Source organism: Podarcis bocagei (genome assembly GCF_964188305.1).
Source record: "Podarcis bocagei genome assembly, chromosome: 5".
In the NCBI taxonomy this organism is placed as follows: Eukaryota; Metazoa; Chordata; class Lepidosauria; order Squamata; family Lacertidae; genus Podarcis; species Podarcis bocagei.
The window spans coordinates 21096925-21113134 of record NC_138129.1 but is presented as its reverse complement, the minus strand read 5'-3'; the positions used below and the strand labels follow the sequence as shown (position 1 = coordinate 21113134).

The following is a 16210-nucleotide window of genomic DNA, read 5'->3' as shown; positions in this document are numbered from 1 at the left end:
AGGATCCCCTCCTCACAGGCAAGAAGCTAGTCCAAAAACACTGCAAGATCAGAAACACACAGCTCAGAAAGATCTTATATTTATAGGTCTGCCTATCACTCACTACCACAGTAAAATATACAAAAGTCTGCAGCCAGTTTGCATAATGTACAAAGATACAATTTGCATGAATATGACATCAGGTCATGATTACAGATACATTTTCATGCATTCTGTAGCTGCATACATATGTATTTCCATTTTCTAAAACCCATTATTCTTCATAGAGATAAGAATAAGCCCCAGATTTTTTTTCTTATGATAAACTGCAGCCCAAGCTTTTGAAGAGCTGACTCTTTTCAAATTGTAGGATAGAACCCTGCTGGGAAACAGCACCGGAGTCAACTAGTGAAAGACAATTTTTCATATGTCCCTGTAAGTAAGGAAATGAAAACAGCAGCAGTGTTATATGGCTCAAGTGGTGAAAAATTAGCTGTACTTTCTTACAAAAGTGATATGTGTAAACCAGTCCATCTGGCATTTCCCATGTTCATGCAAAATGGTCACCATGCATACTGGCTGGCCTGGTAGCTGTTCACCATTTCCTGAAACAGACACAGGCAGCCACCCTGCTGCCTGTATGTAGAATACAGGAGCTGTTGTAGCCTACAGGATTCAAGGTGTGCTTCTGAGTGGGTGCAGGAGGGACAACTCCATCATGTAAACATGCATTCAGCACACCCTAGACCCATTAAGTCAACCCCACCCAACTGAGGCAAGGGTCAAGAGAGCAAGAATCTGGTTACATCATTTTGGGAGTGCTATCCATATCACGAGGCCGCATGAATCGAAATTTATCCCACTGGGGAGGAGCTGCATTGGAAACTTCAACTAGAGTTGCCACAACAGTGTTATCTAATCCTAAGGCACTACAAAGCTGAATGACTTTATCCTCAAAGTGCCATGCCAGGTATTCCATTGGGAATCTAAATACATGCGATAAGAAAAGGAAGATGTGGTCCACGTGAAAAGCTTTTTCTAATTCACTTAGTAAGATTTTCTGATAACCAGAAAATTTAAAGAAAATTGTCAAACAATGACCAGCATGTAAAAAAACCTGCAGCTTAGCAGCTACTGCGCATGCGCAAGCAGCAAAACCCGGAAGTAACCCTTTCAGGTACTTCCGGGTTGCCATGGGACGCAACCTGAAAAAATGTAACATGAAGCAAACATAACAGGAGGTATGACTGTATATGAAATAGATATAGCCCTTATGTACTGCCAATACCACCTGAGTACAGAAACCAGGCTTGGCTTTAGACTGAGAGAAAGACAAGGGAGCAATGGAACAAGTTTGTTTTCTTAAGATAAATTTTAACTAGTCCAAACTTTGGTAGAAAATTAGTGTATACAACTGACAACTGTTTGTCTAGTGAGACCTTGAGAAGTATACCTGTTAGGAGCTAATGTTTATAACAGTGTGCTTTGTAGCCTACTAAGACTATGATATTTCTCAAAGCCAGCCAAAGGTTTCAAGTGAGTTCTCTCTCTTTCTGAAATCTAGGTATCAAGCTAGAAAAATAGTTTGCATTACACATTCCCAGTCAGCAATTGCATGAACTTTATTCAGTTCACATTAACACAGTTCAAGAAGGATTGCAAGCTTGAAATAATTTGTAAGAAAGGATCAGGGTCCAAGAGAAAACCCAGCTAATTAGGCCAATCCCCAGATTGAAGACAAGACCCTCTTCCCTGATCCACTAAATGATCACAAGTGGGCGGGGGGGGGGAGTCTGGTGCTTTTTATTTATTTTCAATATTTCACAAAGTTGTTAGAGCTTGCAGAATGAGACTAAAGTAAAAACATGCACTGGGTAATAAAAACATGATGGAGCTTTTAAAAAACAAACATGAAGTACAGGGTAGAAAATAGTATTTTTTTAAAAAATCTATTGCCTTTAGAAGGCATGGGAAATAATTTGACCACCTAGGGCACAAGTACATTGAAAGTAGGCACTGTGAGCTCCCTATGAAGGTCATTCTGTTCTGGGGTGCCAAAATTGAAAAGGTCTTTTTACTCATAACCACCTGTACCTAACCTGGCAGGAACACACAAAGTAGGGCACCCACTTACTTACTCAAAGGAGCCCAGGGCAGCAAACAAGCAATAAAACAATTTTAAAAACATATTTAAGACATCTAAAAAATGTATATAAAAAAAAGAAAATTCATTGTTAAGTGGGTACATGTGAAGAAAGTAGTTATTGGTTGCAATTTAACCTACTTTTCATTCATTTGGATGGGTGATAAAATAGTTCCTTAAAGATGCATCTGTCACACAAAAATTACTAACAAAAGATCATATGAAAGCAATTTACTATCATAAACAAATTCAGTGCAGCAATAACAACATACCAATGGCTGCACTCCAAAAATATATTTAACTCCCAAAAGTTTGAAGGAGAGAGCAACATTTGGCACCAGAAACCTGTCAATGTAGGGGACAAATGCATTTCTTTTGGGCAGGAATTCCACAACCAGGGTACTACTACAGTGGTACCTCGGGTTACAGATGCTTCAGGTTACAAATACTTCAGGTTACAGACTCCACTAACCCAGAAATAGTACCTCAGGTTAAGAACTTTGCTTCAGGATGAGAACAGAAATGGTGCTGCGGCAGCAGCGGGAGGCCCCATTAGCTAAAGTGGTACCTCAGGTTAAGAACAGTTTCAGGTTAAGAACGGACCTCCAGAACGAATTAAGTTCTTAACCTGAGGTACCACTGTACAGAGAACTCACTGTTCCAAATTACTGCCAGTGTGCTACACTAATTAACTAGACTATGAGAAGGGCTTCCCCCGCAGCTCTCAAGGCTTGGGTTGGCATTTTTCAATAACATTTTAAGCTACCCTGAACATAGGAAACGACCTTAAACAATTGGTCTATCTAGCCCAATGCCGTCTACTCCTTGCCCAATACTGTCTTGCGCTGCCTGCTCTTAAGGATCTCAGTCGCAAGACATTCTCATTAAAAGAAGAATTTGTGCTCTACCAAGTTGCTAAGCACAGTACACCATTAAACCTATAAATACAAACCTGCTTTGCAGAAAATGCAGACATGCAAGCCACAATATATGGTTCATAGGCAGCATTTTGCTTGCAATTCATACATTGTATAGTCCTGCTTTAAACACATCATATTCTTTTTTATGGGGGAGAATGCCGTCCAGCTCCCTTCAAGCTCCAATTCTAGATGTAAACTTTGGAAAACACATGATGTGAGTTAGCTATTAAACTTAGTTATTTTGCCACCATGAATTATTTTGCTTATCCATTTCAGGACTCTGAAATGTCTACTGCAGCACTAATTCCTGAGAGTAACCATATTACTCTACTGCAGTAAGAACAACATTTTGTGGTATTTTAAAAACAAGCTTACAGACTCCATGCATCACATTTTGTTTGTGACTGTGGAAATATCCCTGTGATATATTTCCCCTACTAGAACTGACTTTGCCTGAGGTACATAGCCTGAGGAAGCCAAAGCTCACTGCCAGCAGCAGCATCAATACTGAGAATTAAATTAAGAAAAGCAAGTCAAAAACTTTTAATGAATAGGAGTGTCTCTAAGGACAACACATCTAAAATAAAACCATGGGACAGAGAGTTGAACTATCTTATGATACTGTAGGAAAATGTAGTTACTATGAAAGGAATTGCTCTTCCATATATGTAACAGATAAGTCTATAATTTAGACACCATTGACAGTCAACCCAAATTAGCATTCAGCACTGCCCCAACCCTCTCCCTAAAAAATGTTGATGTCTTCAGTGGAGAGCTTCCAAGGACCTGTGCAGCTATGGGTAGGATATCCACCTACAATCTGAGTTGATTGGGGGACATATTGCCTTCCCAGACCCTGTGAGACTATGTCTGAGGTAAACAAAATTACCCTATTCTTCTTCACACTCATGAGAATGGTAGGTGATCTCACTAATGCACTCAACAGTGGCAAGTTGGTGAATTCAATAGTGTGGACTGTTGAACACATCTCACATTACATTTTTGAAGCTATAAGAACAAGATTAATAGCCCAGTCCTATGTATGCTTTTCCAAAAGTGCCAGTGTATAATGTTTACTCCCAAATGCAAATATGTACTAAAAGAATAATGCCTACAGGACTTGATGTTCATTTAGCACAATCTGTGAGGCAATGCTAACAATTAAGTCTTCCTGGTGTTGCCTCTCTGGGATAAGATTGCCGTTACCATATAATAAAGACTTTTCAGTGTTGGCACTATGCTTACAGAATGTCTTGCCATCTGAGATCTACACCAGGGACCTTTTAAAAGTGCCAATATATTCTTTTAAATAGATATAGTTAGGCAGGTGTGTTGTTGTTAAAAGTGTTGGTTTTATAGCAGATATTAGACTGTTTGGTTATTTCCTTTGCCAAGTATGACTATTATGAAGTGTTTATTATTAGATTGCTTTAAAAAGGTGTTTTTTATTTTAAAAAACTAATTATTTTCAGTGCACATTAATAAAAAACAATTTCCTGATAGTTACGCAAACTGATAACTTACATGGCCTATGCAAACTGGGAAGAAAAATCACAACCTTGCTAAATTGAACTGCTTGCCATCAAGTTTCAGTGGCTCTAACATTTTACTGAGTGCAAGGTACAGTGATTCAGGTTGTTTTAAAACTACTCTTAACAAACAATAAATTCATTCTTAGGTTTCTGCAACTGCAGTATCACTAGTTTACTTAAAGTAACCAATGACTAATGCATTCAGTATCAATTGACATTTAAGCGAGCTACTCTGTGTGATATTAAACTGGCAGATATGCCTGCCATCTCCTCTATAGGTGAAGCTATATCCTAACTGTTGCTGGCCAGGGGTTGGGGTTGTAGGAGTGTGGGAGGCAGTGTTAACCATTTTTTGCCTTTCCAATGCCTTCAATTGGGTGATTAATTTATGTTGGCATTTTTGGTGAAGCGCTTGGGACCAGAGAATGAATTTAGGACGACATGTAACTTTGTTTATCCTTCTCCTCACCTGTAACATGCCCATTCCCCACTCTTTACACCAGCATAACTTTTGCCAGAGGGTTTCTCCTCATGGTAAGTAGATATGCCAGGACAAGTTATTTATGTTGCTGAATAGGGGCAAGAAAGCAAGGGGGAGAGAAGTGCCACATCCTAACATCTCCCAGCTAGCAAATCTGAGGGTTAGGATTGCACCACACTACTGAAGCCTTTAGGTTCAAAAAGCTAGGTTTATTACATTGTTTTAAGGGTCAGGTGCCTCATTGTACAATAAATGAATATTACATGTTACAAATGGCAGGCTTCATACTGCAGGGAAGGTACCGAAATCAGTATTCAATCACAATAGAAATTAAATATTACTAAAGTTTGCACCCAACATTATAAGGGGAACATAAACCTGCAAATTCCTTGGAAAGCACTACAGTAATAAAGAAATGTTTTTAAAGAATTTGATCATGAGGTAGAAGCCATTTCTTCTCCATGTGTCCAGATATGTCATATCAGAATACTAACATAAGGATTTCTAGGCTGTTACTGCCTTGAGGTAACTGTTTATTTACATCTGTATTTCCCAAACTTCTGAGTTCACTGACCCATTTATGAGCATATAAAATTGCCATTGACCCCAACCAAAAATCTTAACAATATAAATGAAATCAGGTCAAGAAATATCAGTAAGCAAAAACCTTTTAATCAATCACCACTATTAGGAAGCATAAAATGTACAATATAAGGAATATTATTATAATCTGGAACCACCTTATTAAATGCTGAGACTCCTCACTGGCAAGGGAAGGGCACTCTGTATATATTCCCATGCCCTTTACTTCTGAAGCTCATAGTTCCTAACTATTTTTTTCAAACTATGTTGTGAATTTCTTTCCCACCCAAAGAGCCTTTTTCAGCCCCTAGATCTTTATTCATCCCCTGCACAGTACCATCAACCACTTTGGGAAACACCAGACGGGTCAGATCATGGTATCTAACTGAAATAATACCAAAATTCTGTCCTAAAGCTTGTATACAGGAACATTCACATACTCAGCGAACCATTTCTGTGATATAAAAGAAATTGCTATTTAGCATTAAATGAATACATTCTTACTGCAAAACCATCCAAAGTATCCCTCAAATTTCCTAATTGTATGTCAATTCAAACACAGCCAAGACCTAAATAAATACTGTTATTCTCAAGAGGAATGATCTGATCCCAAACTCCATTAGACAGTAACAGTAGCAATGTGGCAGGTGATCGAAAGTATAATAAAACTTTGTTTCACTCTCACCAGACATAAAAAGACCACAAACATGACAGCACAGAAAGTAAAATCTGCAAGGAGATAGCAATTAGATGAACTGCAGTAATTTTTGCTTAAGTGAACAGAAAAATGTCCCTTATAATAGATGTTTAATAATAGGTATTTAACAATCAGCAGAATATGAGCTTAACTACATAAACAGCAGTACCTTATGGTATTTAGGAGCAAGGCAACCAACATCACTAATTATTCATTCAATGCTTTTTACTATCACCACCAAGCATTTGAACCTGCTGCCAAATCTCTACCTGGAAGGCCCAACCTGCAAGTTTTACCTATGCTTTTTAACATATCCATTTGGGAATTACTCAGGTGGAGGTCCTAGCCAACCAGACCAATTCCCTCCATTATGCCTTTTTAAACGAGGCACCAACGCCCAGATTACAGGAGGAAAGGAAAAGGAAATCTACACTCAATCACTCTTCACAACCTCCCATGAAAATATACCTAACATCTTCCTTCTGTTTGTATGTAGAAGGGGAGAGGATAAAATGGTGAATTAGTCAAGGTCAGGATACAAAGGGGGGGGCGGGGAGGGGGAGAGAGAGAGAGGGAGAGAACACAGATGAAGGAAGAGATAATTCATAGCCAGGAAGGAGGAACTGGTGTCAAAAGACTATTCTTAAAGCACACACAGGGATATACGGAACCCCCAAATTAACGAGAAGCCCAAAAAAATAATACTTGCAAGAGTGTCGATGCCTACCAAAACGCACGGACTTTATGTTTTATAAACAGGAATAATACTGTGGACATGCTGCAATATAGATCCACACCAGAGACACGCTACAACAACGCAAAGTATACCTCACCCCCCCCCCCTTTCTATGCGGGCGCAAAGGAGAGGAAATGAATGCCTCGGATTCTTAGAACGGAACCGGGGAGGGCGAGAGCGGGAAAAGCGGGCGGCGAGGTGTACTGGAGACGGAGACTAGCCAGGCCCAAGCCAGGCCGGGGGGGGGGGTCAGTGTGAGTGTGTGTGTGTAGAGGTGGGTTAGGGGTATCCTCTCGAAGTTTCTGTATTTGCATATAATATTGTGGGGTGGGGCTGTAGGCTACGAAAATGTGCTGTTTTACACACAAATCTCAAGGCACACACCTTTGGAGGGGAGGGGGCGAGATATGGCTGTGGCGGCGGGGGGGGGGATGCCTGAGATCCCGCCCCAAGGCTGCGGCAGTCGAGACCACGCAGCTTGTCAGCCGGGCCTGAGCAGCATTGGGGGGGGGGGGAGCTGTTCACTCCACATCACCTCCCGCCCGGCAGCAGCAGCACCCCTAAACATCCGGCTCGCCCCCTCCCCTTTCCCGACCGTTAGGAGGGAAGTGGTTGTGGGAGGGGGGAGAACGCTCCTCGCCTTTCCTCAAAAAAATAAACACCCACCCACTCAGGCGAGGGGGGGATGAAGAGGCGACACCCCCCCACACACACAATGCTTCTCCTCACAGGAAGGAGGCAGGGGGGCTCCATCTTGGGGCTCCCCCCTCCCCACATATATGAAGCAGTCGTCACCCCATTTTATGCCCCCCCTCCACACACGGTCACTTTCAGGTCCTGAGGCGACTGGCCCTCGAGAACGCGCCCGCGCGCGCTACCTCCCCCCCCCCCTAGGTTTCCCTCACGGATTCTCCCGCCGGGCTTCGCCCTTTTCCTCACCGATGCCGGGCGCCACATAGACGAAGTAGAGGAAGGAAGAGGAGAGCGAGAAGAAGAAGAGGGCGGCCAGCAGCGAGCGCCGAGGGAGCCTCCAGGGCCTCCGAGGGCTCCGCTGCCACCGCATGGTCCGGCCCCGCCGCGCCCCCGCCGCCGTTCGCGGGAGGAGGACGACGAGGGCAGCCCGGCTCAGGAGGAGCGGGAGGGCTGAGGCAGGCGGCGGCGCACTGAGGTTCCTGCTGCTGCTGCTGGCTGTGGAGCTGCGGCGGCGGCGGCTCCTCCTCCCTTTCCCTCAGTCGCCTCTCTCTCGCTCCGTGCGCGCCTCTCCTCGGCTCCAACGCCGCCGCCGCATGAATGAAGAGCCGGCCTCCGAGGGCGCCTCATAAACACCCTCCTTTCTCCCTCTCTTTTCCCTCCCCCGCTTCCTCCTCTTTCTTGTCCTCCTCCCTCGCCTCCCCTTTTCTCCTCCTCTGTGGTCGCGGCGGAGGCTGGAGCCGGCGGCGGAGAGAGGCTGTAGGGGGCGGGGAGTGGGAGGCGCCAGCGGGAGGCGGAGCCAGGCCCTCGCCCAGAGCGCCTCACCTCACGGCCCAAAACGGAGGAGCCCGGAGGCGGAGGCGGAGGCGTCGCCGCTCTCTCGCTCTCCCTTCGCCCAAGCTGAGCCCTGGTGTTACACCGGTAGCTTTTGACCTCCCTCAGACTTTTTTTTTTTCTTCCCTCAAAATCAATTTTAATTATACAATCTATACAACCTGTCACAAGCGTCGTCGTTGTTGTTTTTTAATTAAAAAATGGCATCAGGTATACAGGCCATCCATGCATTTAAAAACGAAAACAAAAAAAAAAAACTATGCTTGGAATAGGTTGTTTACCTATTAACTATCATCTTCCTTTTCATTATTCCTCCGCTGCGTTTAATACAGTACTGGACACGTCAAGGGCAAACACGTAGGTTGACATAAAAATAAAAAAATCTGCACTTAAGACGTACGCCTTGCTGCCTTACTCAATATATTGTTATATTTTTCATTTATTCGTTACATTTGTATACCGCGCTTCATCTTAAAGATCTCGGGGCAGTTCGCAGCATCAAGGTATATAATAGAAACAAAATACATAAAACACACACACACGTTTTCATTATGTTTATCATGTGTTTTGTGCTTTTTATATTGTACCTATGGGTATTGGGCGGCACACAAATAAATAAATAAATGCAAAAGGATATAAGAGGAGCAGTGCTCCTCTAGCAAGGTTGGCCCTTCATCCCGGTGACACACCAACTGTATGATGTGTGTTATACCCCAAAAAAGCAGTGTCTAAGTGGAGAAGTGTTTGAAACATCGTGTTCCCAGATGTCGCTCTGCCTTGACCTGTTTTCTTTAAAGAGACCTCAGTCCGAACATCAGCATCCTGGTCCAGGGATAAGAGTTTGTAGTCAGCCTCCTCGGTCTCTGCTAAGTAGTCTGAATGTAGGAGGAACTTGGCGCCCTTTAGTCAAGTTGCCTCAGCAAGCTGAGATGCTGGAATGGAGCGTGTTGCTTGGTCGCTGGATTTTGGTTGGGAGGAACATATTGCCATGTTGCATGTTCCAGCTGCGTTGGCCTTCGAATACGCTCCACCCTGTTGCTCACATACACATAGAACCTTCTTTTCTCGTTGTGTAATACCTTTTTGTCTGTGTAAAAGGTCACATTCTCAAATTGGAGGCCCAATTCTTTTTCTATCAACTCTGACAGTTCTACTGCCAGCATGGCGCCACACAGCTCAAGCCTTGGCATGAAGTGTCCTTGGAGTGGTGACAGCTTGGCTTTTCCCAAGACGAAACCCAAGTTGAGGCAATCTTCAGCAGGTTGATGGCCTCATCTGGAGTGAGTACAGACTTCAGTCCGTCATCCATGTAAAAGTCTCTTTCAATAAATTGGTGCACATCTTATCTAAACTTCTCTTCTACAATCTTTGCAGTTTGGTATGGTCCATAGTTTGCAATAGCCGGGGATGGTCCATTTCATGCAGTATTCCTGGATGTCTGCTTGTCACTGTACCATAAGAAGCGCAGATAGTTACAGTGGTCTTCTCTCATGAGAAAGAAGTAGAACATTTGTTGGATGTCAGCCATGACAGCTATGCCTTCCTTTCTGAAGCGGAGGAGACCTCTGACCAGCCTGTTGGTCAGGTCCGAGCCGATGAGGAAAGCCTTGTTCAGTAAGAAGCCCTGGAACTGGGCGCTGGAGTCGATCACTACTCTGATCTGCCCAGGTTTCTGTGGACGGTACACACCAAAGAATGGGAGGTACCAGAATTCTTCACAGTGGTGAAGGGTTCAGCATGTACGTTCGCTAACATCTTGTCCATGAAATCGACAAAATGGCTTTTCATCCCTTTTCGCTTGCCTCATGTGCATGTACTACCACTCGGTAATGTTTTTAGAGTCTCCGTCAAATTCCAGTATTTAACAGTTATATCTGACTTGGTTCTTCATAACTTAATCAGGAAATACTGCTGCAATTTTTACAGACCCAAATTTGTGAAAGTAACGTAGATCTTTTTACCATAATGAATATATTTAAATATCTTGTCTCACAGTGAAGCATTGGATATATACCATAGATATGTGAAGAAAGCTTGACTTGTTTTGTTTTGTTTTTAAATAAGTTGGCCTCTCTTTGTTTATCGCTGCTAACTGTCCTGGTATCCGAATCTTTCAGTGGCTCGTTCTGTGTTCTTGTTTATATGGAGTTGTGTCTAATTTTTTTACGGAGTTGAAAGGGGTGGGCGCCACTACCAAGAAGGCCCTCTGTCTGGTTCCCTGTAACCTCACTTCTCGCAATGAGGTGAGGTTCAGAAGGCCCTCGGCGCTGGACCTCAGTGTCCTGGCTGAACGATGGGGGTGGAGACACTCCTTCGGGTATACAGGACCGAGGCCATTTAGGGCTTTAAAGGTCAGCACCAACACTTTGAATTGTGCTCGGAAATCACAATTTAAAATGACAAAGAGAAAACATAAAAGCAATTTAAAAACAAAAACGGAGCCCTCTCTGCCCAGCAGCCGTAGAAGCACTCCTTTATGGAGCCTGTCAGGCCCCGCCCCAAGCCAGGTGGAGAGAAGCAGGGCAGGGCCCTTCAGGCTCCCAGCAGGTCAGTCCTGGCTCTGGACACCAGCACACATACTGAGAGTGAACTGTATCTGTTTCCCACCCAAGCTGAAGAGGTCGAAGAACTCTGGTCTAGCCAGGGTTCGGTTGCTTTGCCCATCCAATACAACATACATCTTCACAGCCTGCTCCAGATGCCCTGCAGTGAAAACCTTGGCCAGGCTTACCTGATTGCAAGACCGGCCACCGTTTTCCACACCACAAACCTGAGTGCAGCGGACACCCACCTCTGTCCTTGCTCATTCGCAGCTGGTTTTGGCGTCCTTTCCACTGCCGCTGGAGCTGCTTCAGCTGAAGAACCTGAAGAGTGTGCTGGAGGAGAGCTATTTGGGTGTATGTCAGTTGGGTGCTTCTCCCTGCTACATTCACGACACCTGACCTTGGTCAGACAGTCCTTTGCCATGTGGTCCTTGGTCCTTTAGCAAGGCTTACCACTCTCCCAGTGGCTCCTCTCTGAATTCTCTGCATTTGTTCAAAGGGTGTGGTTTCTTGTGCAATGGACAGGCTGACTCTGTCGACTTCTCCATCTTGGGCTTGCTGGCATCATCTAACACGTCTGTCTTCCTCACTGAAAGCACTACTTTGGGTGTGATGTCCCTAGTGGATTTATTCTTTGTAAGAATCTCCATAGAGGGACGCGGGTGGCGCTGTGGGTTAAACCACAGAGCCCAGGACTTGCCAATCAGAAGGTCGGCGGTTCGAATCCCCGCAAGCGGGTGAGCTCCCGTTGCTCGGTCCCTGCTCCTGCCCACCTAGCAGTTCGAAAGCACATCAAAGTGCAAGTAGATAAACACCTTCCAGCGGGAAGGTAAACGGCATTTCCATGCGCTGCTCTGGTTTGCCAGAAGCAGCTTAGTCATGCTGGCCACATGACCCTGAAGCTGTACGCTGGCTCCCTTGGCCAATAAAGAGAGATGAGCGTCGCAACCCCAGAGTCAGTCACGACTGGACCTAATGGTCAGGGGTCCCTTTACCTTTAAGAATTTCCATAGAATCCAGCCAAGTCAGTTTGTGGGTCACTTCTTTCTTTCGTGATCTGTGTGACAAATGGAAAAACGGTTGTGAAAGGGGGATAGGCACCGCCATGCTTTTCTTTGTAGGTGGTGACCTCTGTACCCCACCTTTCGTGTAGAGGTAGCAGAAGCTTAGCTGTGATTTCTTTCTGGGACATGTGTTGATCAAGACACGCAAGGCCAGGAAGCTGTTGATTTCTTTTAGCTGCTGCCAGCCTGAATAGTATGTCTGCCAAGTCCCACAGTTTGATCCCTCATAGTCAATTTTGGAAAAGATTGGAAGTCATGGCGCTCCTAAACTTGCTGGAGTGCTAGTTTTTGTTCATCCACTAGAGTTGCATGGATGCATCTTGCCTGATCTGAGGAAGCAGGCCCTAGCCATGTGGTCAAAAGGGTCAGTTCCTCCTCTCAGAAGGCTTGCAGAATTTAGAATATTAAAACCACAATAGCAGTTTTGAGCCACATAGTAACACTGCTGCTGAAAGTCCTTGACTCTCTTAGCTGTGGCAGAAAGGATAGGAATATCTTCCTTAAGAAGTTTGCTCTTTTTTTTTAACCCCTGCTTTTAGCTGTGCCTTTTTCTCTAGTTTTATTCCTGTAATCTTCCAGTTTAGCTGCCTGAGAAGGTATGTGAGCTTTGCAATGGGGAATTAGCACTTCCATGGAATTGCAATGGAGAAGGCTTCCTGTGTGTTGAGAGTTACAGAGTTGCATAAATTTGCTAGGAAAAGCAGGGTGCACTTTTCTTGCTGATTTAGACTTTAAAACATTGTTTGCATTTGTGAATTGCTCTGGGAGACCAACAGGGCTAGTTTCACATGTACAAAGGGAAGGCTGATTTGTAAACCACTTTCTTCTTTACACATGCAAATTCTTGTTAGAGAGACTGTCCTTACTGTACCATCTGGAGATTTTGCTCTCTTTCTGATAGTATTAACAAGACTCCCCAAAGCTCTCGTACATAGATTCATTGAAGATAATCAAGGCACATGCAGAAATATTACCCACATTCCAATAGGCTGTTCTATGGCTCTGAATGAAGATGGTTAGAAGCTTTCTATGAAGTTCTCTGTGGAGCTCTGTAAGGACGAAGTGAATTCACCCTTCTTCTTGGGTTTGTGATAACTAGACTGCCACTAGTTTACAAAGGAGGAAGGGATGTTTCTTCCTGCTCTGGCCAGAGCCAATAGAAGGGAGATATTTTCCCACTCTCTGGCAGAGCCAATAGAAAGTAGACTATTGCTGTGCCTACATTTCCCAACCTGCCTTGGGGTCTAAAAAGGGGGAAAGGCACTACCTTTTCTGAAAGGGGCAGCATTGTTATTCCTTCTACCTGCTACTAATACACAGATTTGCTATCACTAAATAACTGACCGGGGTGTGTGTGCAGAACAGATGGGCTGCCCTGATATAGATATTAACCAGCCAAAAGCTTGGTTGAAGAGGAATGATTTCACCTGGCACTTAAAGGTGTGTACAGTGGTACCTCGGGTTACAGACGCTTCAGGTTACAGATGCTTCAAGTTACAGACTCCGCTAATCCAGAAATAGTACCTTGGGTTAAGAACTTTGCTTCAGAATGAGAACAGAAATCGTGCTCCGGCGGTGCAGCAGCAGCGCAAGACCCCATTAGCTAAAGTGGTACCTCAGGTTAAGAACAGTTTCAGGTTCAGAACGCACCTCCAGAATGAATTAAGTTCTTAACCAGAGGTACCACTGTACTTGAAGGTGTCCCCCCAAACCTCCTTGGGGAAAAGATTCCACAAATGGAATCTAACCCACGTTGAAGGTTCCATGGGGCCGAAGAGCACTTTCTGAGCATCACCCTCTTGAAACAATCATCTAAGTAGCACTGGAACCACAGCAAAGCAATGCCACCCACCCCTAACTCAGACAGCTGCTCCAGAAGGATACTGTGGTCCATAGTATTGAAAGCAGCTGATAGGTTGAGGAGAATTAGCAGGGACACATTTCCCCTGTCTTGCTCTTGACAGAGGTCATTATACAGGGCAACTAAAACAGTTTCTGTGCCAAAACTGGCCTAACCCCAATTGAAATGGAGCTAGAAAATCAGTTTCATCCAAGACTGCCTGGATCTGATCTCCCTCCCCTGCCCCCCGCTCAAGAATCTTGCCCCAAAAGGGGGAAAGCAACTGACCAGTAGTTTGTTAGATTTCCAAGTCCAGGGAGGGTTTCTTAAGGACTGGTTCTACCACTGCTTCCTTCAAGCAGGCAGGGACCATCCCTGTCCCAGCCAGCTGTCTCTTCCTTGCTACTTGTTATCAGCTAAGATGTGCAAGGGTCCAGACTGCAAGCTCAACAACTTTTGGGGTGTCCTGGTTTTTACTTGTTGAAATATGGCGACCTTATCTTTGCTGTCTTCACTGCCACTAGGTAGTTCGATGAAGAACCCTCAGCAGTGTTTGATTGTGTTCAAGCAGAGTTTCCCTCCACTCACATTCTATTGGAAAACAATGTTTTAATGTACTCTGCTCTGGAATCAAATTTTGTAAACTTCCCTGGAAGCAAATCTGATTGAATAAGCATAAACATAACCCGTAAGTATTTCCTACGGGGCAAAATAGCAGCTGCCGGGGTGTGGGAAGAGATTTACAGTGGAAAGCAGCATGGGAACAGGAAGGGGGAGAAATCCTCATCTGAATACCCGACGCAGTATGATCATATATCTTAAATAGTCTATCTATTTTGCATGCACGCACATATCTGAAGGAAAGGGCTGGCTTTGCCTGCAACTCAGTTCTGAAACTGCTGCTTGTGAAACTGCTGGGAGGTGCTGTTTATCAATTACATTTCCCCCTGCATTTCTTCCAAGGAGCACAGGGCAGTGTCTGCATCACCCTCCTGTTATCCCCATAACAACCCAGTGAGATAGGTTAGGCTGAGTAATTGTGACCTGTCAATGTCACCCACTGAGTTTCATGTCTGAGTGATGAATTGCACTGGGATCACACATGCCCAGAAATCCAAGTCCGGCCCCCTGTCTCCTGTGTGGTGTCTGGGTTTGGATGCTGCCAAGCCTGACCTGGCTGCCTGTTACCAAGAGCATTGTCTGGCCCCGGCAACATGATTCGTAGAGGTGCGGTACGGTTGTTAGAGGAACATATACACATGGGCACTCAGGTGCAATTAAAGGCAAGCAAAGACTTAATTGCTACTTTACATTGTGTTCCTCTTTTGACCTGGATTTCCAAATAGTGAATCACCAGGGCATCATTTTCGTACCAGGTTCACTTTGACCTTGTGCACCCAAAGGCTTCTGAGATTTTAGGCTGACTTCAAAAGGAACATGAAGGTATAAAACAACAGTGTTGAGAAGATGAAAAGTAATTCTTAGCTAAATTCATGTGGCAGGGAAATCTTCTGTCCAGATGTGTAGCAGTAGAGCCCTGTGATATAATCAGTTTGTCTAGTGATAAATGTGCCCTACATGATGTAGGCATTTTTTAAGGAAGTGCTTCTCTAGGTGGGGTTATCTAACTTCCCCAAATGTCCAGCCTGTAATATATACTGGTAGTTTCACACTCTGTAGATCTCTCCAGCAGCAGAGAGCTGCAGGACAAATTTACAGGAAAGATTCCTCCTTTTGGAGGTAATACCTGTTTCATAGGTTTGTAACTGAGCAGGTATGATGACTGGGGCGCACAAGCAAAGCACACAGCAGCCTGTGCTAGATTCACAGCACTATCACTTTCAAGGCTGATGCAGCATTACTACAGCTGGGTCCAGAAATTTAGGGATGTAGTGGTTAGAGTGTTGGACTAGGACCTGGGAGTGCAGGGTTCAAATCCCCCCTCAATGGATGACCTTGGGCCAGTTACTGCCTCTCAGTCTAACCTCTCTCACAGAGATCACAGGACAAGAAGGAGAACCATGTATGGCACCTTAACTTCCTTGGGGCGAAAATTTGAATATAAATGCAATAAACAAACAAATTATGCATCTCCCATCCCTAGTTTGTGAGGGCATCTTTAAATCAATTTCCCAGGCAATAGCAGTGATACAGAGAATATTCCTAGAG

At 44.4% G+C, this 16210-nt stretch overlaps 1 protein-coding gene across 2 annotated transcripts in view; it reads right to left on the bottom strand.

The window, feature by feature from the left end:
- B4GALT5 (beta-1,4-galactosyltransferase 5) overlaps window positions 1–11416 on the bottom strand; it is a 57084-nt gene extending 45668 nt beyond the window's left edge. The window contains exon 1 of one of the 2 annotated variants that reach the window (XM_081196543.1): window positions 11386–11416. In XM_081196543.1, coding sequence (XP_081052669.1) covers window positions 11386–11401 — 16 coding nt within the window. In that variant the 5' untranslated portion in view covers window positions 11402–11416. Of the gene's footprint in view, window positions 1–8009; window positions 8495–11385 lie in introns of those variants that run through there. The other variant, XM_081196542.1, reaches the window with a different exon arrangement.
- Between the last annotated feature and the right edge of the window lie 4794 nt (window positions 11417–16210).